Here is a 19,313-nt window from a genome sequence, read left to right on the forward strand (position 1 = left end):
TTGAAAGTAAAAAGGTAACGTATCTTCCAGGAAGAAGTTTTACATTGGGACAGAAAATAACCTTATAAAGCCAGACCTTTACAAAGGACACATGTGTGTCACAACAGCAGCTATTCCATGGAGTATGCTGAGCTAGCTCCAAGACTTGGAATCACATGAGGATAAACCTTTTACCAGACTAAGCCCTTAACAAAAGATCGTATGTAAGCAACATATTCTATAGAGGAAAAACTTGATATGATTTTCTTTTATTGTAACCGAGACATATTTCCTGAGCACTGCATGATTCCTTCCCTGCAGAGGAGTAGCCTTTTAGATCTTTGTCTCCTAAAAATACATGCCGAAATAGGTTCTTCCAGCTGGTGGGCTTAATCCTTAAATTTTCTATTAAAGAGGGTTGTAAAGCCTTCTAAGTGACCACAAATAGCAGCACGTTCACGGAGGAATTCTTGCTTTCTTACAAGCTCAATTGTTGCAGCATCAGGGCTCCATAGCTACAAAATAAAGATATTTGCAGTTAATTGAGACGTGAATTCTGCAACAGGAACAGTAAGAAGGTACTGTGAGCCAAACTGAGCCATATTCTAGCACTCCTTTGCACTTGAGACATAGAAGAGAACTAGTGTGCCCTCCCAGCAGAAGATGTGACAACAATTTGTGTATGAATAAGCAGGGCATTCTCTTGTTGTCACTTCCAATCTATAACGTGCCATGGGCTCACATTACAGATAATGTGGGAAAGATCTCAAGGTAATTATTTAAAATTACTGACTCAGGCCCACAATCCTCAGAGTGAAAAATAGTAATTAGCTGTAGAGTCACAGGCAATGCAGCCTCAGTCCCCTGAGACCATTGCAGAAACCAGCACAAATCAGGGCTGGGGAAATGATAAACAAACTCCAAACACAACTCCTCAGCCAGAAATGGTTTTCTTTTCCTTTTGAAGGAGAAAAAAATATATTAAAAACAAACCTCTCTGCAATCATCTTTTTCTCAGTTATTTGTGAGTATGAACAAGTCCCTGACAGAGGTGTTATATTTCCAGTATTCTGACTCTAGGACGTAAGTGTTTAGTGTACTGTGATCCATCCAGTTCAGTAACTGTCACTGACATAATTCATGTGACAACTAATCAAGAAGTTGGTGCTTGTCCTATGCACAGACTCCTATCCTTTAAAAGCAGGAGTGTGAAAATCCATACCACGAATGTAGTTGCGTTCGTATTTTACTGTGAGTCCTGTAAACTTTAACCCTGTTTTAAAATCTGATAAGAGCTTGATTTCCACAATAATTTGTTATGTGTATTTATATAATACATATCCATGAACGCTTTAGTTGCCCTTTGTTTTGTGTCTGCCTCCCCAGCCTGTGGCACATCATCTCTAAGACGGTTGAATTGTGAAGTCATTTCATTGTGAAGTCATGGATTGTTCTGGATTTTGATCTCAGCAAGGCCTACCTTTACATTAATGTGAAACTGCCCTCGTGTTTTGCTACTGTACTTACCTTTCTGGGTTTGAAGCTGATGTCATCTTTGTTCCTCTCTTTTGTTACCAAAGGCTTCCGAGCACTGGCCTTTCGGGAACGCAGTGTCAGTTCAGGAACAGGTTTTTCTACAGCTGGCAGAGGTACCTCTGGAGACTGGAAGAGAAATTATCAGCTATACCAACACATCGTGCTCAGAAGCCAGACACACATCCTGCATCTTCTGAAGCTCTTCTGCAATCACCTCACCGTGAGTGTAATTTTCTTAATCCATTCAGAATCTGTTTCTCTTAAAGCTGATATTATTTTTTAAAACCAAAAATTGTGAGGGCAAACCTTTTGAAAGGTAAAGGATTCTTCTCCTCTTTGGGCACTAAACCATTAACTGCTCTTTATGACACACAAGATAATCACCTCCTACTGCTGGTGACTCCATCCTCTGTCAGGTGATAAATAAACAAGCCCCTAAGGTCTTCCTCCTGCCTGTGAAAGTCCTGTGCTGTCCCTGGCATTCAAAACACTCTGAAAGGGGTAAACCAACATTTAGCTACTGGGACATATTCACTGCACTGTCCAGGGCAGGACTGCTGAAGGACATGTCCAGCCATGCAGATACAATTGCATTTTCTGCCCAAATAACATCCTGGGTCTGACTAACAAGAATCAGGAAGGTCCCATCCACAATAAGACAATCAGGATGTGGTCATGGAGGCTTAGCTTGGGAACCAGGGCAGGGCTGAGGTACTTGAGGATCCCTGGGGAGTGCAAGAAAAGCACCCAGAAATACAACAGGCAAATGTCAGTGTGGGATTTGAGAAACAGGACTCAGGTCAGCAGTTGAAATGGGAAGTCAAAAAGCCTGATATCACCTCAATGAATTCCATTAGCAGAATGAAAAGACCTTTTTATCAATTTGAAGGGCCTTACTCTTATCTTGAGAAGAAACAGGTGCTTCCTTTAAGACATTATGGTTACCAGTTGTTCATAAACTTCAGGAGGAGGGAAAAAGAACGGGAACTATCTTTCTGTGTCCTGCCAGTGATATGGGGAATAATTCTTATGTGGGTCTGGGGAAGTCATGAACTTTGTATAATTAGCAAGACAAAATTTTAATTGATGAACAAGTACTAGTACTGACAAGAATAAGTACTGGCATCTGAAAATACTTTAACAAAGCAGCCTGATCTATAGCTTTAGAGAGAAATGGATGGCAAAGAAAGACAGAAGCACTCTACTAACTATTAGCAAATCAGTCCTTTGTTACTATCTCTCATACCTCTTTTTTCTCTGATGACTTTGGCTTCCCACCTTTTGCTGTCTTTGCTTCTTCTTCTGGTTCTGCCAAATTATCCATAAGATTTTCAAGCAGTTCAATTATTTTAGCATTGTCAAATACTTTGGCAATATCAAGAGCATTCTTTCCTGTATTTAAAAACATAAATACCCGTATAAACCATGAAAATCAACGTTAGCACTTGTTATTGCAATTTTATAATGACAGTACAATCAACTGAATTTAATTTGGCTACTATTTTATTAATTATGTTATTAATTCCATGTGCCAGCAGCGTGCCTGACATTGGTGTGAGGGCCAGCAGTCATCAGCATTACTTGCAGAAGTAAGACCTTGCAGAAACAAGCCTTGAAACCCAATATTGCAGGAATTCTTGGAGTGATTGCTTTGTTCTTAATGTCCTGACATTTGCAGCTTAATATACTGGTCCTGCAAGTTGTCATTTTGATCTCTGAGATCATTTAGCACTAGGAAATGGCTGGCACAGTACAAGGATAGGAACGCAGACCAAGTTATTGTAGCTATCTCCTTCTTCCTGGAGCTGGCAAGGGAAAGCCCCATGGTTTAAATGGGACTGAACACCTTCAGTGCTTAATAAAGGAAAAAAAAGCCTCTCCTGGATCTATGAGATCCTGTGGCTGTAAATTACTGTGAGAGCGAACTGCTGTGTGACTCAGAACTCCACATGGAACCAGAAATAAGGAATATACATCCCTTCTACTGGCAGGGTTTCACCTAGTAGGCATTTTGGCAAGGGAAGTCTCATTTTGGGGCAATGTTTCTTCCTATGCTGGAGCAAGAGCTGCAAATGGGATGCATGTTAACTGTTTAAATTACTGTGGAAACAGGGGCAATGACACTGAATGAGGGATCTGCTGTGAGGAGGCAACATTTCAGTATCAGTTCAGATTTGTTTTCTCAGGGAGTAATATTTATGTAGAGCAGCAGGGAATTTTTTTAACCAGAGCTGTCTATGCCTAAAAATAAATCACTTAAATGGGTGGCAAAGTATACACCGGCCACAACTGAAATCTAATTTTCCCTCAAATAATAATAATAATTAGATAGAATGTTTTCATTAAAGCCACTTATAACTCTGTATGTATCTTCTGAGGAGCAACAGCCTCCTTAATTGTGTAATTAATTATGTTACTTTATTTTCTAGATGCATAAAACCCAGGAAAGCTGACTATTTACAGCAGTGATGCCACATTGTAGAAAACTAATTGAACCCGTTACCTTCATCCTGATCCTGATAGCAGTCCTAAATTCAGAATGCTTATACAAAGTGTTCCAAGAACTCAGTGTTTTTAACACAGAAACAGCCTTTTTTGGAGACACTGATATTTACCATTGCTGTTTGTAATTTGGATGTTGGCACCTGCAGTGATTAAAAAGTAGACGATGTCCAGCCTGCAGGCCTCAATGGCTCTCATCAGTGGGGTGGTGTTGCCTATTCCAAGGGCATCCACTGCTGCTCCAGCCTTCACCAGCAGCTCAGCAATATCCAGGTGTCCATTAGAGCAAGCGTGATGCAGGGGAGTCCACAGGAAATTGTCTGTCATGTTTACATCAGCCCTGCAAAAGAGTAAGAGCAGTTGTGCCAGGTGAAGCTGTCTAATGGCTAAAATAACATCCCCAGCTCCAAGGACAATCCATGGGAACTGCCCACTGCCATGGCAAATTCCATGTCAGTGGCTGTGTTCATATTGCTACTCTGAAACCATTTGGGTCTCTGCTATAGAGCTTCTCATGGAATATTAATTGTAGGAGTGTGTCTGGGTGTGACCGTGTCCCACTCCAAGCCAACACAGTGTCCTCCATGTGGAGGTTTTCACAGGGGCAGGAAAAACAACAAGCATTCAGACACCTCAGTGCTGTAACATGCTGCTAGTGTTTGTGCTCCAGCTGCACTGGGAATGGCAGAGAGCAGATTAAGGAATTCAAAAAAGTGTGTTTCTGGGCAAAGAACAGGTGCTACAAAACGTGGCAACGCTGCCTAATGTGTGGATGTGCCGAGTTCATCTGCACAAGATGTTCAGCTCTCCCTTTCCTTTCCGTGTTGCTGCCCCTCTGCCTGCTTCATTTCTGTTCACTGGCTTCTCCCTCTGACAAGTGAATTACAGAAGCTCTGCCTCAGAAATCTGAGCATTGGAAACTTTCTCAGCTACTGGGTCACTGTACTAGATCTGTTTCTGCTCCCAAATTAAAATTGGGATGTTCTGGAGGATGCAAGGGCTAGTTCAGGGGAGATATTTGCAATATGCTGGGATGAATTGATGAAGGGATGAAGAGGAAAAGCATTAACAGCCCTAGAGGTCCTGAACTGAGTTAAGGTCACTGTCCCACTTACTCTATGGTCAAAAAGCTGCTGTCTTCCCAAAAGACAGGGAGGGAGAGGGAATTATAGGAGAAGCTGCTTCCAGAGATAGCTTTTTGCTCTTCAGGTCAGGTGATTAATATTGAAGTCAAGAGAAAAGCACAGATACATCTGTTCTTCTTTCCTTGTTTAAATTTTTAATCTCTTTCAGAATTCTACCTCTGGTGAGATCTTATCACAGAAAATTCCCCCAACCCCTGACTTTTACCTCTGTTATCTTTCAGTTGCTGAGCTATTATGGTTTATTTGTATGCAGTTTCCCTTTCCTTCATATTTCTCATTAAGATAAGCTGTTCCAGTTATTCCACTTTCTCTCTCAACCCAACCTCCATGCCTGTACTCAGACTCTGTCTGCCCCTGAATCCTTTTTTCTAACTTCATTCTTTCATAAACAAACTGATCAATGGGAACAGGCAGCACTGACTTAAAAATTCTTCAGTGTTTTCTCTTAGTTTACCTTTAGCCCAAATTTCATTTAGTTCTGAGTCTTTCTGGAGCAAGATAGAAAGTAGATACCACCAATTTGTGTTTAAACCTTGGAATTTTCTATAGTTCTGGAAAAATATGTTTTGTTTTCTGCTCTGTATGTGTTTGTGATACTGTACTGAAAAGGTTATACTGTAAAAAGGATTTGAATGCCCATGCCAAACCGAAAGTCCATGCTGCTGAGAGATGCAAAGCAAAACACTACTGGTAATTTTCCTCTCCATTTTCATTTCTGTCAATTTATAAATCTCAGAAGTGGTACTATTTTTTTAAGCTAAGCTATTACATTTCTAGGTCTCACTGTTAAATATGATGTGACTCCAGTGCTGTCTAGTGAGGCTTGCTAAAAGTAGTGGAGATTAATTTGGTAGATTAATTTGGTAGCTGTTACATCTTTATCTTTGGAAAACCTGAATATACACATTACACAACTTCCCATATGCTCCAGGAATGTCAGTGTAATTACCAGGGTGTGTAAAGATCCACGTGCTGTTAATCTTTGCAGGAACCAGAGCAACAACCACAGTCACTTACCCTGGGATATTAATGTTAAAAATAACTCTATCTATGGGTAAAGAACAAAGTTAACATAAATATCTTTGAAAAATGTTCATTTAAGCATTTATGTGAATGACTGTAGGACTACAGCAGTGTGACATTAAGAAGAGATTATGCTATTACACAAGTATGACTGAATCTTTCCGAAATTGCTTTCATTTTTAAGCCGTCATTGAGATTTTTCCCAAGTGTGTCTGTAGGCTACAAAATTGCTGAAGCACTTCTAAAGTGAGGAACAGACTAAACAGCAGCAGGGGCTTCTGGTGTAAATCCTGCTGCCTCAGCTGCAGAGGAAAGTGATTCTAAGGCCTAAAACATCTGCATGCAAAGGCCCTGGCACGTGGAACAGGGAAGTCCAGGGTCACCTTGATGATTTCAGGCAAGCCACTTCAGCCAGATTTCCCCAGAATCATTCACCCAGTTTTGAGTGTTCAGCTTTGAGGATGCACCGCTTGAGACACGGGCGTGAACTAACAGCAGTTCCAACAGAACTCTGCAGCTGACCAAAGGTCAACAGCCCGGACACCGAAAGTTTCAGGCCTGGGGAACTTACCTCTTGGGTGCTTCCACTTCCCTGTTAGTAAAAGGTGAAAAGTAATACACTAAACTTCTGTGAAGTGGGATCTTAGGGAACTAACGTTAATATTAAACGTTATATAAGCAAAAAAACCAAACCTGTTGCATACTGGAAATGTATGCTTTTGAAAACCTTTCCAATATAGCAATTAAATTGAAATCATCTTACCCCTTTTCCAGAAGGAGCTCCACAAGGACCACGTTCCCACTTGCACACGCAACCATCAAAGGTGTTTTGTAATATTTATCTTTTATGTCAACTGGCACACCCTCCTCAAATGCTTTCTGCAGGGACACGATGTCTCCTGCTCTGACAAGGTAGTTAATATCCATGTACGTTTTCCTTGGCTCCTCCAGGTACCAGACACGGTCGTCGTGCACGGGGTGGGCAGAGGGGTGGTCCCGTTTAAATCTCTCCTCATCAGGAATGTTTGGAAAAGCCTCAACCAGGTACACAGGCAAGCCCTCTTCCCCACGAGGATATTCCCTCTTCGGAATGACACAGACCGGCACAGGGAGGCCTTTTTTGCCTTTTGCTTTCGCCCCCTTTTTCTGCTTCTTCGCTTTGGGCCCAAAGGACGACATGAGAAAGTTTTTGTCCAGGTATTTGGAGCCTTTAAAAAACTCGTCGAGGTTGATCCTGTCGGGCTGCACTTCATGCATTTTAGCAATATTTTCCATTTCTTCAGCACCCAGGAAGCTCCACTGCTTCTGAATTACGGATACAAAGTCAGCTCTGGTCACCATCCCATCTTCTTGGAGGAGAGCCTCAAACTCCTTGCGGAGGGAATCCTCGTGCTCCAAGGACCAGTCGTACAGCTTCAGGTGCCAGGCAGAGACCTCTTCATCGGGGGATAAGGTTTTTTTAAAGCCTTTTTCAATTTTACGCAAAATGGTTACTGCTGCCTTAAAACCGCCGTTCTTGGCAGCCTCTCTTGGGGTCAGATGTAACAGGTTTCTCCATGTAGGATCACAGCCTAAAATATGGACACAATTTAGCTGATAGTGGAGTGGAATTCCTAATTATGTCACGTAAGAAACTTGTGATGTACAGGCAACTCAGTGCCACAGGTCTGCAATTTTATACTGTTTTAACTGTAAGTAGCCATAGTAGGTGGAACCACATCATTGATCCCAGACTGGAAGGTCAGCCACGTGTCCATATTCTTTTCCCAGTGGGAGAAGCACTGAGCAACCCATGCTCTGTTTATCCATGCACTCATGAATATGTATAGAAAGGCAGAAGTTCAGTGGAAACTTTACATTTTTACTTAGTGGTAAGCAAGGTTAAGAAGAAACAAAGGTGAAAATATTATTGAGTGTTCTATACCCTAACATTACAATTTGGCAATGGATCAGTTTGAATCACAGAAACAGAACACAGGATTTTTCATGGTCCTCTTCAATCAAAGCTGGAAGTGCTATGATCATCTGATTAAGTCAGGAAGGGATCACAGCTGCTTTGGAGTTTGTTTCAATACCCACGGGCATGGAGTTTTCTTCCTGACTACACAGAGATTTTTGTTTTAAATTGTCAGCAAAGCAAAAATTTATTTTCTATTGGAAATTTCAATGCAATACATCTAAAACCAACTAAAACCAGAACTACTTAATACTGTCCAATACAACCCCCTGATGTTGCTGCTGCTTTCTTTGAGAAATATTTTCTCACCCACATGAGATAGTAGCCTCTGTCAGGCACTTCTTAATGAGAACCACATTTGCCACGTGGTACCCGAGCAACAAGTCCTTCAGAGATGCCCAAATGAAACCTTTCCTTTAGCACAGAAATAGAATATAGATGATAGTTGCAAAGTAACTTATTTTTAATGTACCTCTTTGTCCTATATACTTGCAGCAATCTGCAAATCCTCCCTCTGCAGCGTAATGAAGTGGCGTGTTCCCATTCATAGCAATAAGTTTCAAGTCTCCATTATAAGCTGAAATAGACTTCAGAATCTAGAAAAACAAAGTACCACCAAAAATCTTGTCTGTTTGTTAAGGTGGGAAAACGTGAGATTGATTTACAAATAAATGCAATATCATATATTCCCATTTTACACAGCGAAGTTCTAGCCCATGTCCAGCTGATCGATGCACATGTAACATTAATGTTTTCGATAGTATTATGCCTATTTAACTGAGGAAACAAAAACCCTGGGCAGTTGTAGACTCCAAGGACAATCTCTGTTCCTGCCAGCTCACTGTAGGCCACTGTCTGGCCTATCTACCACTGCTGGATTCCTTTGGTACTTAAAAAGAAGCTGCTTTTGATTGCTGATTATTATGCTTTGATCAGCTGAGATACTGGACTCAACCCCCCCAACCCCCAAGACTTTGCTTTAACACCACAAATGACGATACCTCAAAAAAGCCTCCTTTGGCTGCAAAATGTGCAGCACTGTGTCTCTCAAAGTCAAACAGGTTCACATCAGCTCCTCTGGCGAGCAGAGCACGCACCACCTCGACAGCACCTTCCCTTGCAGCCTCCATCACAGCCGTGCGACCCGTGGCCTGCCAGGCAGCAAGAAAACACTTCAGCACTTCTTCCTCATGCGAATCCAGGCTGGAACAATATGATCTGATTGTTGCAGGGTGGCATAAAACTGAAAGTCTCCTCTTAGCTAGTACTGGGAAAAGGAGACAAGTCTAATAGTTTCAAAGGCACTGCAGGTAAGCTTTAAGAATCAAGTCATGGTGCTGCTAAGATATGAGTAGTCAAATCCCAGCAACTCAAGTACATTGGTAGCCTGAGTGTCTTGAATAGTGCCCGTGAAAATCAATTCCTTGGTTAAGGAATCCTTTATTCTGTGTGCATGTTCTCATGCATATTTACAAAATTTGACACAAAATACCACTTCAGCTTATGAAATATGGAGCTATGGCTGGAGGAGTGCTATGGGGAAGGCAGAGCAATCGGAATTTCACTACTGTTCTGTGAGGAAAAGTTCATGCTCAAATACATTAATGATTTGTCTCTTTCTAGATAATGATGTATGTTTGTGTTTAGCAGAATCTATTTTCTTTATGATGGATGACTGTGGCAGATCTGGTGACCTTCCCAAAAACACAGCACATCTTGGATGAGGGATAACCTGCTATTATCATGTTGGCCCACAGCAACACTTGCCACTCTAGAGGGGGGCAAAGAGAGCAGTGATCCATGGATTTTGTTCCATTGAACCAAACATTCTTCCCTGATATCTGTCTTTGCCAGCCAAGCAAATCATTCCTGTTATATGACCAGGATAGTGCAAAACCAGAACCAAAGGAAAAGCCTTGAATAACATTAAGGGAAAGCTCCAGCTTCTAGACTTACCAACAGCACAGAGCTTCAGTCCATCAGATCTTTGTTAAATTAGGGAACCAAACAAGTAAGTCATTAAGACATACAAAAGAGAGATAAGTTTCTAATGTCTCATCCCTGCCTTGATTCCCCATCAGGTTGTTCCTGCTGGACTCACCTTTTACTGAATATTTTTTGAACTCTGAAAACCTGAGGGCACAATGAGGCAAAGTGCAGATCAGCACTCCTCCAGCGAAGTACAGTGAACTGTAGCTCCTAAGAGCTGGCCCAGTTCCAGTTTGGTTTTGTGAAATATTTGTAGAAAATCCAAATCAGGATATGTGGATCCAGCAGAAGACTTAAATCCCTCTGCTCCAAAAGAAGGGTGGTACAGAAGGTGGGAATAGGCATGGCCACAGAGTTGAGCCCTTCTCACTGCTTAATTATTTCAATGTGAGGATTTAAGGTCATACATTCCAGTCAACTGGTTATTATTCCATACTCCTGTGTATGTTCTTAGTTACAGAAATACTCATACCGGGTCTCTTGCATGGGGACTTGCTCCTCTCTCCAAGAAAGCCAGACACATTTCTTTAATCTCATGAGCTTGCTCACAGGCTTGTAGCAGCACAGACCTCCCCTCAGTGGTACAGTTGTTCACATCTGCACCGTATTTCAGGGCAATGTGCAGGCAGTGGAAGTGCCGCCTTGTAGGTAAAAGGCAGTAAAACAAAATACCTGGGGGAGTAAACCAGAATTTAGTATTTGACAGGTCATGGGAGGAAAGTGATTCTCAATCACAAGTTACCTCTCAGCTGTGTACTGGGGAGACCTGTGATTTAAAGGCCTACACTGTTCAGGGGCAGTTATTTCCATTTCCACCAAAGCTGTTGTGGCCAATGGCTTCTGTTGGGCTGTAAGGATTACCCTCACCCAGGGCTCCTCTACAGGTGGGACACAACGTACACAGTAAGTCTGTAACACAGTTCAGAGATCGTTTCATGGTATTTCTGGTCTGACAAAGCTCCCTCTCACTCACCTTTCCCTTCGTTATCCACAGCAGTCATGTCTGCCTCAGCTTTTGCTAATAACTCCAAAACCACCTCATGGCCCAGCTCAGCTGCCCTCATGGCTGGAGTGCGTCCCATCGTGTCCTGCACGTTGGGATGAGCTCCCTGTTCCAGCAGGAAGCGGCACATTTCAATGTCATTTTTCATGGAGGCCAAGTGAAAGGCACTATATCCTTCCTTAGGCTCTGTGTAATTAATGAGGTTTGGGAAGCCCTTCTGGACCAGCTTTTCTATTTGCTTCTTGTCTTTCTGGTGAACACACTGAAGAAGTTTGTAGATCTGTAAATTTAGAAGTCTTCTATCTACTGGTAACATCCTGGAATAAGGAAAACCATCTTCTTTCAAGGAAGTAGTTTCTGCATGGGGAGAGAAGAGAACATGTAATCTCAGAGATGAGAGATTATAATTACATGCCAGTAAGACCAGGAATCAAACTATGTTCACAGCATGAAAATATCCACTTTATCTTGACAGAACATTAAGCTTTGATTTAATTATCTTTTATTATATACAGCATATATAGAGACTATATAAACCCATGTAGCACCTTGCTAATTTTTCTAGTCTTCCAACTCTTCTGAAGAAGTCTCATTCAAGGAGAAAATTAAGTTAAGGAACTGTAGAGTAACTGCTTTCCATTCTAGGAACTGTTATAATCTACAATTACTTGGGAGCCTAAGGGGAGGTTGATCATCTGTCATTTTCAAAGGGAAAAAAAAATCACACAGTGTCCTCTGTACTTGCTGAAACATAAAATTGGTACTAAAAATGATACTAACACCACCTCATCAGTACCTGAGCACCTTTTTTTTTTGGTAGTTGATGCATGACCTTCCTACCAGGCTATGTACATAAAAGAGTAGGTTGAATTCCTCTGCAGCAAAATCTTAGGGGAAAAAAAAGATGCAGACAGTGGGGCACTGGCCTGGGAAAAAGTTCCGCCAGGTGAAGCAACACCTGCTTCTTGAGAAAAATGCAGTGCTGGAAAACAGCTTTGCATTTGCCTCAGTTCTGGGTTTGGTTGTGTTTTTTTTGTTTGTTTGTTTGTTTGGTTTTTTTTAGGTTTTTTTAGCCTCTTTTAGCTACTCCCAGCACATGTGGCTGGAGGGTCAAGCAAGGGTCAGGCATTATAAGGACCATTTCTGAAGCTTGCCTAAGTGGATGGGAAGCTTTCTATCAGCTTCAGCAAGCCTTGGGTCAGCCCATCCTCCCAAACTCTTACAGGACACACAACAAAAAAAGGTGGAGGAACAGTGTCTTATTAGGGAATAGTTGGGTTTTGTTTCGTTTTCTGTTTAGGTCTTGCACAACCCTCATTCTGGTCACGTACACAAAGTATATTCTTACATTGCACAATTAAATCATAAAGTAGCAATAACTTAAATCTGTCACCTGTGGCTTGTTCATTTTCATCCCTACCATGTTGTGCTTCTTGTGGAATTTTATCCAGGGAAAGGGAATAAATGCAGAGATTTTTATTCTACCGACAAGGGTTACAGCTATAGCAGCACTGTCATCCTAAAGCTTAGAGCTGAGAAATGAGGCTACTTCAGAGCAATGCACTGACAGAAGAGAACACCAGAGTCCCCTACAGAGCCTGGCTTTTACAGCCTGAAACGTTAGGAAGTTATTTCAGAGCAAACCTTCAATACAGGAAGGTTTTTTTCTGGTTTCTGAGCAGAGGGAAAGTCGTGGTGTAAACGCTGCAGGGGCTGTGAGGAGGAGCAGCAGGAAGGTACCGCAGGGAAGGCTCTTACAGTACTTACACCACTGGAATTCAGAAAAGATATGTTTTTAAAGATACTTAGATGGAGCTGACAAACTTAAATGCTCTCTCTTGTTCTTGTCCCATTTCCCACCACCCTGCAGCACTAAGGAACTTCCAAGAACTAGACCCCTTCTTCCCACTATTATTCATTATTTGCATCTGGAAATCGCACAACATTTTTTCAGGAACTCACTTAGGACCAAAACTTGCCTTTTCTTCCCTTCTTTCTCCCCCTGAAGCTGCAAACACTGAAGAAATTACATTCTTCATGGAAGTAGGTTAGTAATGCCACAGAACACGAGCAGAACTGCAGCTGGCAAAAACCTGCTGGTAGCATTTGATGAAGGCACAAGTGGATATAATATTCACTGCATATGGATTTGGATTTGTTTTATGGATTATCCTTGAGATTCAGGACAGTGCCAGTGCTACCTCTTTCACAAAAGTTACACTCAGTCTCTGATGTAAAAGCCTCCAGAATTAGGATGTCCCAGGATGCTGTGTTTTCCAAAGTGAAATCAGTGAAAGTAAAATAAGTAATACAACCTCTACCCCATGCAGGACATGAGACTGACAGCACCCCTCACACTTCCTTGCACACTTTCCTTTTTGCTCACAGGGTAATGCACAGTCCATTACAATTCTAGTCCGAATTCAGCCTGATTAGTTTTTTTCTGGTGCTTTTGAGATGCTTATCACAGTATTATTTTAATACTTCACATAGGGATAAAATTACTTTCATAAACATAAGTGAAATTATTTTTATCACAACAGTGAAGTCTGTTGTTATCACAATTCAGCCACCAGTGAGACCCTACTCAGTCTAAAGTCTTTGCTTCAAAGCATTAAGAACCAACAATTTACATGAAAACAACTGTAACATTTTAACTGTGACAGTTGAGATTTCTTTGCAGTATTTCTGAAAAGTGACTGGATCAAGTTTTATTAGAAGTCTCTACAGTAGCAGAGTCACAGTAAGACAGGTGGGATAGAAAACTCTATCCAGAGTCAGGTGAAGTTACAAGTAAATTAATCAGGTGTCTAAAGTGTAAGTGTAAGTATAGATCTTGCAAATCTTCATTAGGTAAATACTACCATCAATACATACTCCATAGATTTTTTTTATCACTTAACCTGTAACAGACGTTTTTATGGAAAATGAGGGATTATTAGTGTGGCTTTGAGACAGTCCTGCTCTGAGGAGGGCTTCATGAAGCCATAATCATAAATCCCAAGCCTCTGAGATCTGCTTAGCAACAATTTTATCTGTTGACAAACATCAACAGGCTCGCTACCTTCATTCTGCCAGCTTGTATCATCGTTTTGGATGAGAGCATGAACCCGTTTCAAATCCAGATTAATCCTTTTCCTGCTATATCAAGTACTTAAAGAATCATTTTATTCAGATTCCTGTTTTCCCACAAAGCTTTGCAAGCTGTGGTCGAGGTACACTGACAGAGAGGGAAGGTCTGGTGCCCAGTGCTCTCACTTTCTGACTCTCTGTCAAAGCCTGGTGCCCAGCTGCTGCTGGAAGCACTTGTGGCTCCTTCTTAAGACTTTGCAGCATTTTTCAGTTTCAACATTCCAAGTTAAAAACATCCTTTTAATTATCACTATTCACAAACCAGTAAACAAAATTTTCATGTGTTTTATCTTTAGTGAGGGGAAATAGCTGAGCACTTGCTAAATTTAATCCCTTTGCATGCTGGCCACAGAGATAAGGATGAGCCCTCTATGTTAGTATAAAAGGAACCAATATGGTAACACTGCCACACTATATTTACAGCTTCATAAGAATAATTGCACTGGATTTTTGGCTGTGACTAATGTTTAATGGGAGTGATGCAGCAAAGTTCTTCTAAAACTGAATTCCAGTATCATGAATAGCCGATAATGTTGGTGTTAACTCTCCAGAGATGCTTTGCCTGGGGCTGAGGAATAGCTGAGGGCTGAGTGGCTGGGGCTTCCCGTCAGGTTCTAATATCGTGTGGGGATCTCAGCCCAGATCCAGCCCTGTGGGAAACGGGGCCCAGTCCTGAGCTCTGTGAAGGCAGTCCCGAGGTTATGGCTGGGTTAGACCAAAAGATGAGCATCCTGTTGTCTCCAGTTTGCCTTGTGACTTCCAGTCCCTCAGTGTCCATCCAAACAGGAATGTAACATTGCCCAGCAGCCCTGGGGCCAGCCAGCACCTGGCAATCGGGTGTATGAGCAACACCTGCGGGACAGGGGCTGAGGGGAGGTGGCTCCTCAGCCAGGAGCAGAGCCGGGCTCCAGGCAAGCCCCTGGATTGCTGGGGAGTTGGGAATGAGGTGCTGCTGCACCCAGGAGCGAGGAACAGGGTGAGCAGCCGCTTCTGCCCAGGGCCCTGCAGAAGCCAGGTAAGGGATAAATCTGGCGTTGGTTGATTTTCCCCGGGCTGCGACTCAGAGGAACGGGTGGCCTGTGGAGGAGAGTGGCTTTAACGGGAGGGAAACTGCTGGAAAGGGAGGATGCCGGAGAGCTGGAGTTGACCCACACGGTGCTACGTGCCAAGGACTCGCTCGTGTGGCCGTGCAGACACACACACTGAGGTAACTGCGGGGCGTGAGGTGGGGGCGATGTCCAGCGGAGGGGGATTTCCTTTAGAAACGTGAAGCACAGCGGCTCGGTGCTCCGCGGGTCCCCCTCCTGCGAGGCTGCGCTCAGCCCTCACAGCGCGCCGGCTCCGTCACAACCTTTCCGCAGCGCTGGGGAGGCGGCACCCCCCGCCCCGCCGCCCCCTCACCGCCAAGCCCGGCAGCGGCCGCGCCGCTCGGCAGCGCCGGGCACTCACCTGAGGAGCCGCGGGGCCCCGCGAGCCCGGGGGCGGCCGGACCCCCGCCCGCCTCAGCGACCGCCATGGCCGCCATGGCCGTCTCCTTGGCAACGGCGTCGCGCGGGCGCCAGCCGTGAGGCGGCGGGTCCCCTCAGCCGCGGCCGCTGCTCTCGGTCCCCTCGTCTCCGGCGGGTCCCCTCAGTTCCACCGGATCCCCTCTCGGCGCCACCGCTTCCCTCAGTTCCGCCAGATCCCCTCAGCCGGTGGGGGTCCCCTCAGCGCCGTCGGGTCCCCTCAGCTCGGTACGGACCGGCCCCGAGCCGCCGGGGGTGAGGCGGCCACGCGGGGAAGGAGTTGGGTGTCGTGGCCTTTGTTGTCTTATTGCCGACTTACTTAACAAACCTCCTTCTCGTTCCACGGAAAGCAGCGCTGAATAGTTGTTTTACCCTCTAAATTTTATTAGAGTCGCCGCAAAAGTGGAGCGGCGAGGTCTATGTATAACCAAACCACACAGCCGTCCCCACAGGGTTTGTGTAGCAAAATAATATAAATGAGCTGTGTTAGACTTGAATGGAAACATAATCGTTCACAGTCTGGGCTGGAAGGAGAAACCTGTTTATTAACAGCAGAAGAATGTCAATGAATGGGGAAAAATGCTCAAAACTGTTCAAGTGGAGCCTGAGTCATTCTAGAAGGCAACAGCAGTAACACTGGGACTGCCCAGGCCCTCTGTATTTCTTTTCTCTCAACTTCCCTTGGTGCCTAATTTCCAGATACCACAGCCCAGCCCTCAGTGCTCCTGTCAGGGGCAGTAATCGTGTATGGGATAACTGCAGTGAGATTTTTTGTCTTGTTCCTATCTGAGTTTGGCCATTCAGTCATTTGCAAATCACCTCTAGCATTAGGAAATTCAACAAAAATTGTTTTTTGATGTGAAATCTCTTCTGCCAGGGAAGTGGTGACGCGCAGCTGGAGCCATGTCCAACAGCATGGAGAGGCGGGTGATGAAAGCCCTGGGACTGTGTGGTGAGTCACAAGAGAAAAACATCATTTTAGCATAAAGTACTTCATTATTTACCCTGCAAGGAGTGCCATTTGTACAGTAGCTATTTCGTTTTAGCACTTTGTTATGCGAATTGGCTGGATTGTTAGTCTTGCATTGTTCTGCCTTGGTGGATTGCTTTCCTCTTTGGAAAACAGAGCACCCAGGCCCTTCTCTTTCTCCTTGGTCACACTAAATGGATGATGCGGGCATGGCACAGCAGATGTTCCCCTGCCAATTCTGTGTAGAATTTGTGCTTTTACTGTTGCCAAAAATAAGGAAACACGTGTGTCTTGGCCTAAGTAAGGCCCAGGGTAAGTTGCCTTTTTTTAATTTTGTAGAACAGCACACATTAAATGCCCATTAGAAAAGCTAGCACGTGTATTCTGAAATTTAGCCCAAGATGAAAATAACTGAAGATTGTCTCTGAAACACCTGCATGACTTGACTCTGGAAATTGTGGAAACACGTGAAACAGACTGTAACAAGTATGGGTACTTAGTATGTCACCCCAAGTGTGAATGTACATGTAACTGCATGTGTATATATTTAGATTTTTATGCTTGATTTATTTTGTCATGGTGATCCGCTTTCCATGAGCTTTTTGAGAGTCACAGTAAAAACTCATGATGCAAGAAGCAAACCATCCTTTTTCAGCAGCTGAACATCATATTGGATGTTTCAAAGCAGTGTGGCTTCAAGAGCAGAGATGCTGCTCTGGTATTAGGGTACTGTAACATATCCAAAATAAATAGGATCTAAGTCCTATAAGAGAAATTCACAGTATTTCCTGCCTTCAGAGATAAAGTTCACAGGAGAAAATTATTCCAAGGTCTGAAGCCTCAAGCTGTTGGGCTCTTTGGCTGACAGCTCAGTTTTGGAGGAGTGCCAGGCTAATGCAGGAATGCAAGTGGGATGGTGCTGGTAAAAATGTAACTGACTGCACGGAGGAAAGAAAGGTGTAAACTGCCCGAAGCTTTAAACATAGCCCAGAGATTACAGCTCCCAGAGCCAAACCTGGGAATCACAGGACAAAACTGGACACAGTGTTCCCGTGGTCTGGTACAGACCCAGGTGTCTGCACTGCTTGAGTCTTCACCTGAGGGCAGGGCTGCCCAGAGGTCTGATGGGGTAGGAATTACATGTGAAAACATTTCACTGATAAACAGGTGGTTCCAAGGATTTGAAATACAGAGGCTGTGAGGTTTTGATTGAAGCCAGCAGAAGGTGCCATGCTGACAGCACTTACACAGTCCCTCCATGGAACAAGGGGAACAATACAGCTGTCATTTCAGTTGCTGTCTCTGTATTGTGCTGGGGTGTTTTTTCTGTGGCTGTAAAAGCACGAGGATGTTACAAATGTCCCACAGCCGACCTCTGGAGGGAGGCTGTGCACCACAAGGACTCTTGTGCTGGTTGGCACTGAAGTCCTGCTATCATCAGTGGGAGCTGGGCTGATGATGGCCTGACTTCAGCTGGAAGGTGTGCTTGAGGGTTGCATGGTTTTCACTTGAGCCTTTTACTGTGCAAGTAATTATCACTGTTATCCAGCTCTCCGGATTCTGATGCTACCGCAAAAAATCTGCTGTGTGGTGCATTCCATCTCATTCAGATTTGCCAGCTGGGGAGAATGACACAAATTTACACATTTGGCTAATTCTGAAGGTCATCTGGACTGTTTCAGGTCGCTGCGAGTTACACTGAGGGAGCACGAGATGAAATCAGGATGTCAGTGTTGCTAAGTGTCGATACACTTCCCTGCCTGGCCCTTCCATGGCACTGTAGTGGGAGTGAAGTGCAGCTGTATTGGGGAGGGGGTGTAACTGCACTCTCTCAAATCAGGGAAATAGTCTCCTTCTGGAAAGAACAAGGAACTTCTGGGGATGATCTTTGTTTCATGCAGCAGCACAGCCACCCCAGAACTGTGCTGGGAGGTACCACCTTGTGCTATATGTGTCTCTCCTGGGCTCCGCTGTTTCTGGTTTTGGTGCCACTCTATGAAGTTGTTAATATCAACTCAGATCAACACAAAACCTACTAAACTGATTCTGCTTAATTGTTTGCTCTTCTTTATAGTCCTTCTGTAATTGTTTACTGTCAAAACCAATGCTCATTCTTTCTACCAATTAATATGCGCTCCTGGGAATAAACCTTTGCATAGAAAGGAAAGTCCATGACATAACTTTTAGCTCCCTGATACTGTGTCCTTGGAGAAGAGACCTGGGGGGAAAGCTGTGTCTTCTTTGGGGTGGTTGTTTTCAAGGGAAAAATTAACTTTTTTTTCCATCACCATTTCCTATGAGGGTCTCTTTCCTATTCAGCCCAGGGATTCTAAAATCATTCCCACTACTTTTTTTTTAATCACGTTTACTTGTCTAATGCTGTGCCTTGGAACACATATAACTCAGTGGGAGGACTCCAGATGACTTTCAGTGGGTTGTTCTGTTAATAATTGAAGCTCTGACTCTCTCTTGATTAGTTCTTTATATGCAGATCATGTTAAAAAGCTGAAGGGAAAGAAGAAAGATAATAGTGTTATAGCTGTTTTTCACTCAGCTTCTACTCTGATGGGTT

At 43.5% G+C, this 19,313-nt stretch overlaps 2 protein-coding genes across 5 annotated transcripts in view; one reads left to right on the forward strand and one right to left on the reverse strand.

Moving 5' to 3' along the window:
- Positions 1-19,313, forward strand: part of PAK5 (p21 (RAC1) activated kinase 5) — a 177,501-nt gene that overhangs the window by 923 nt on the left and 157,265 nt on the right. For 2 of the 4 annotated variants that reach the window (XM_017834535.1, XM_017834538.1), the window contains exons 1-2: positions 15,832-15,999; positions 16,649-16,723. In XM_017834535.1, coding sequence (XP_017690024.1) covers positions 16,675-16,723 — 49 coding nt within the window. In that variant the 5' untranslated portion in view covers positions 15,832-15,999; positions 16,649-16,674. Of the gene's footprint in view, positions 1-1,559; positions 1,736-14,907; positions 15,474-15,831; positions 16,000-16,648; positions 16,724-19,313 lie in introns of those variants that run through there. The other 2 variants (XM_017834536.1, XM_017834537.1) reach the window with 2 other exon arrangements.
- Positions 244-15,792, reverse strand: ANKEF1 (ankyrin repeat and EF-hand domain containing 1). The gene is made up of 10 exons (XM_017834534.1): positions 15,716-15,792; positions 11,105-11,491; positions 10,604-10,803; positions 9,144-9,293; positions 8,615-8,738; positions 6,949-7,756; positions 4,131-4,357; positions 2,762-2,907; positions 1,507-1,641; positions 244-494 (listed from the first exon to the last, which is right to left on the reverse strand). The coding sequence occupies exons 1-10, from the start codon at positions 15,789-15,791 to the stop codon at positions 369-371; spliced, it is 2,379 nt and encodes a 792-aa protein (XP_017690023.1). The 5' UTR covers position 15,792; the 3' UTR covers positions 244-368.

Source organism: Lepidothrix coronata, unplaced genomic scaffold, assembly GCF_001604755.1.
Source record: "Lepidothrix coronata isolate B3197 unplaced genomic scaffold, Lepidothrix_coronata-1.0 Scaffold234, whole genome shotgun sequence".
NCBI lineage: Eukaryota > Metazoa > Chordata > Aves > Passeriformes > Pipridae > Lepidothrix > Lepidothrix coronata.

What these genes read in the sequence shown, in the direction of transcription:
- ANKEF1 (XM_017834534.1), bottom strand. Translation starts at nt 15,791, where the DNA reads ATGGCGGCCATGGCGGTCGCTGAGGCGGGCGGGGGTCCGGCCGCCCCC. An exon ending in GAGCTCCTTCTGGAAAAGGG is followed by an intron (nt 4,358 to 6,948) that starts GTAAGATGATTT and finishes ACTCTTTTGCAG; the next exon opens with GGCTGATGTAAACATGACAG. An exon ending in TCAGCTTCAAACCCAGAAAG is followed by an intron (nt 495 to 1,506) that starts GTAAGTACAGTA and finishes TTTATTTTGTAG; the next exon opens with CTATGGAGCCCTGATGCTGC.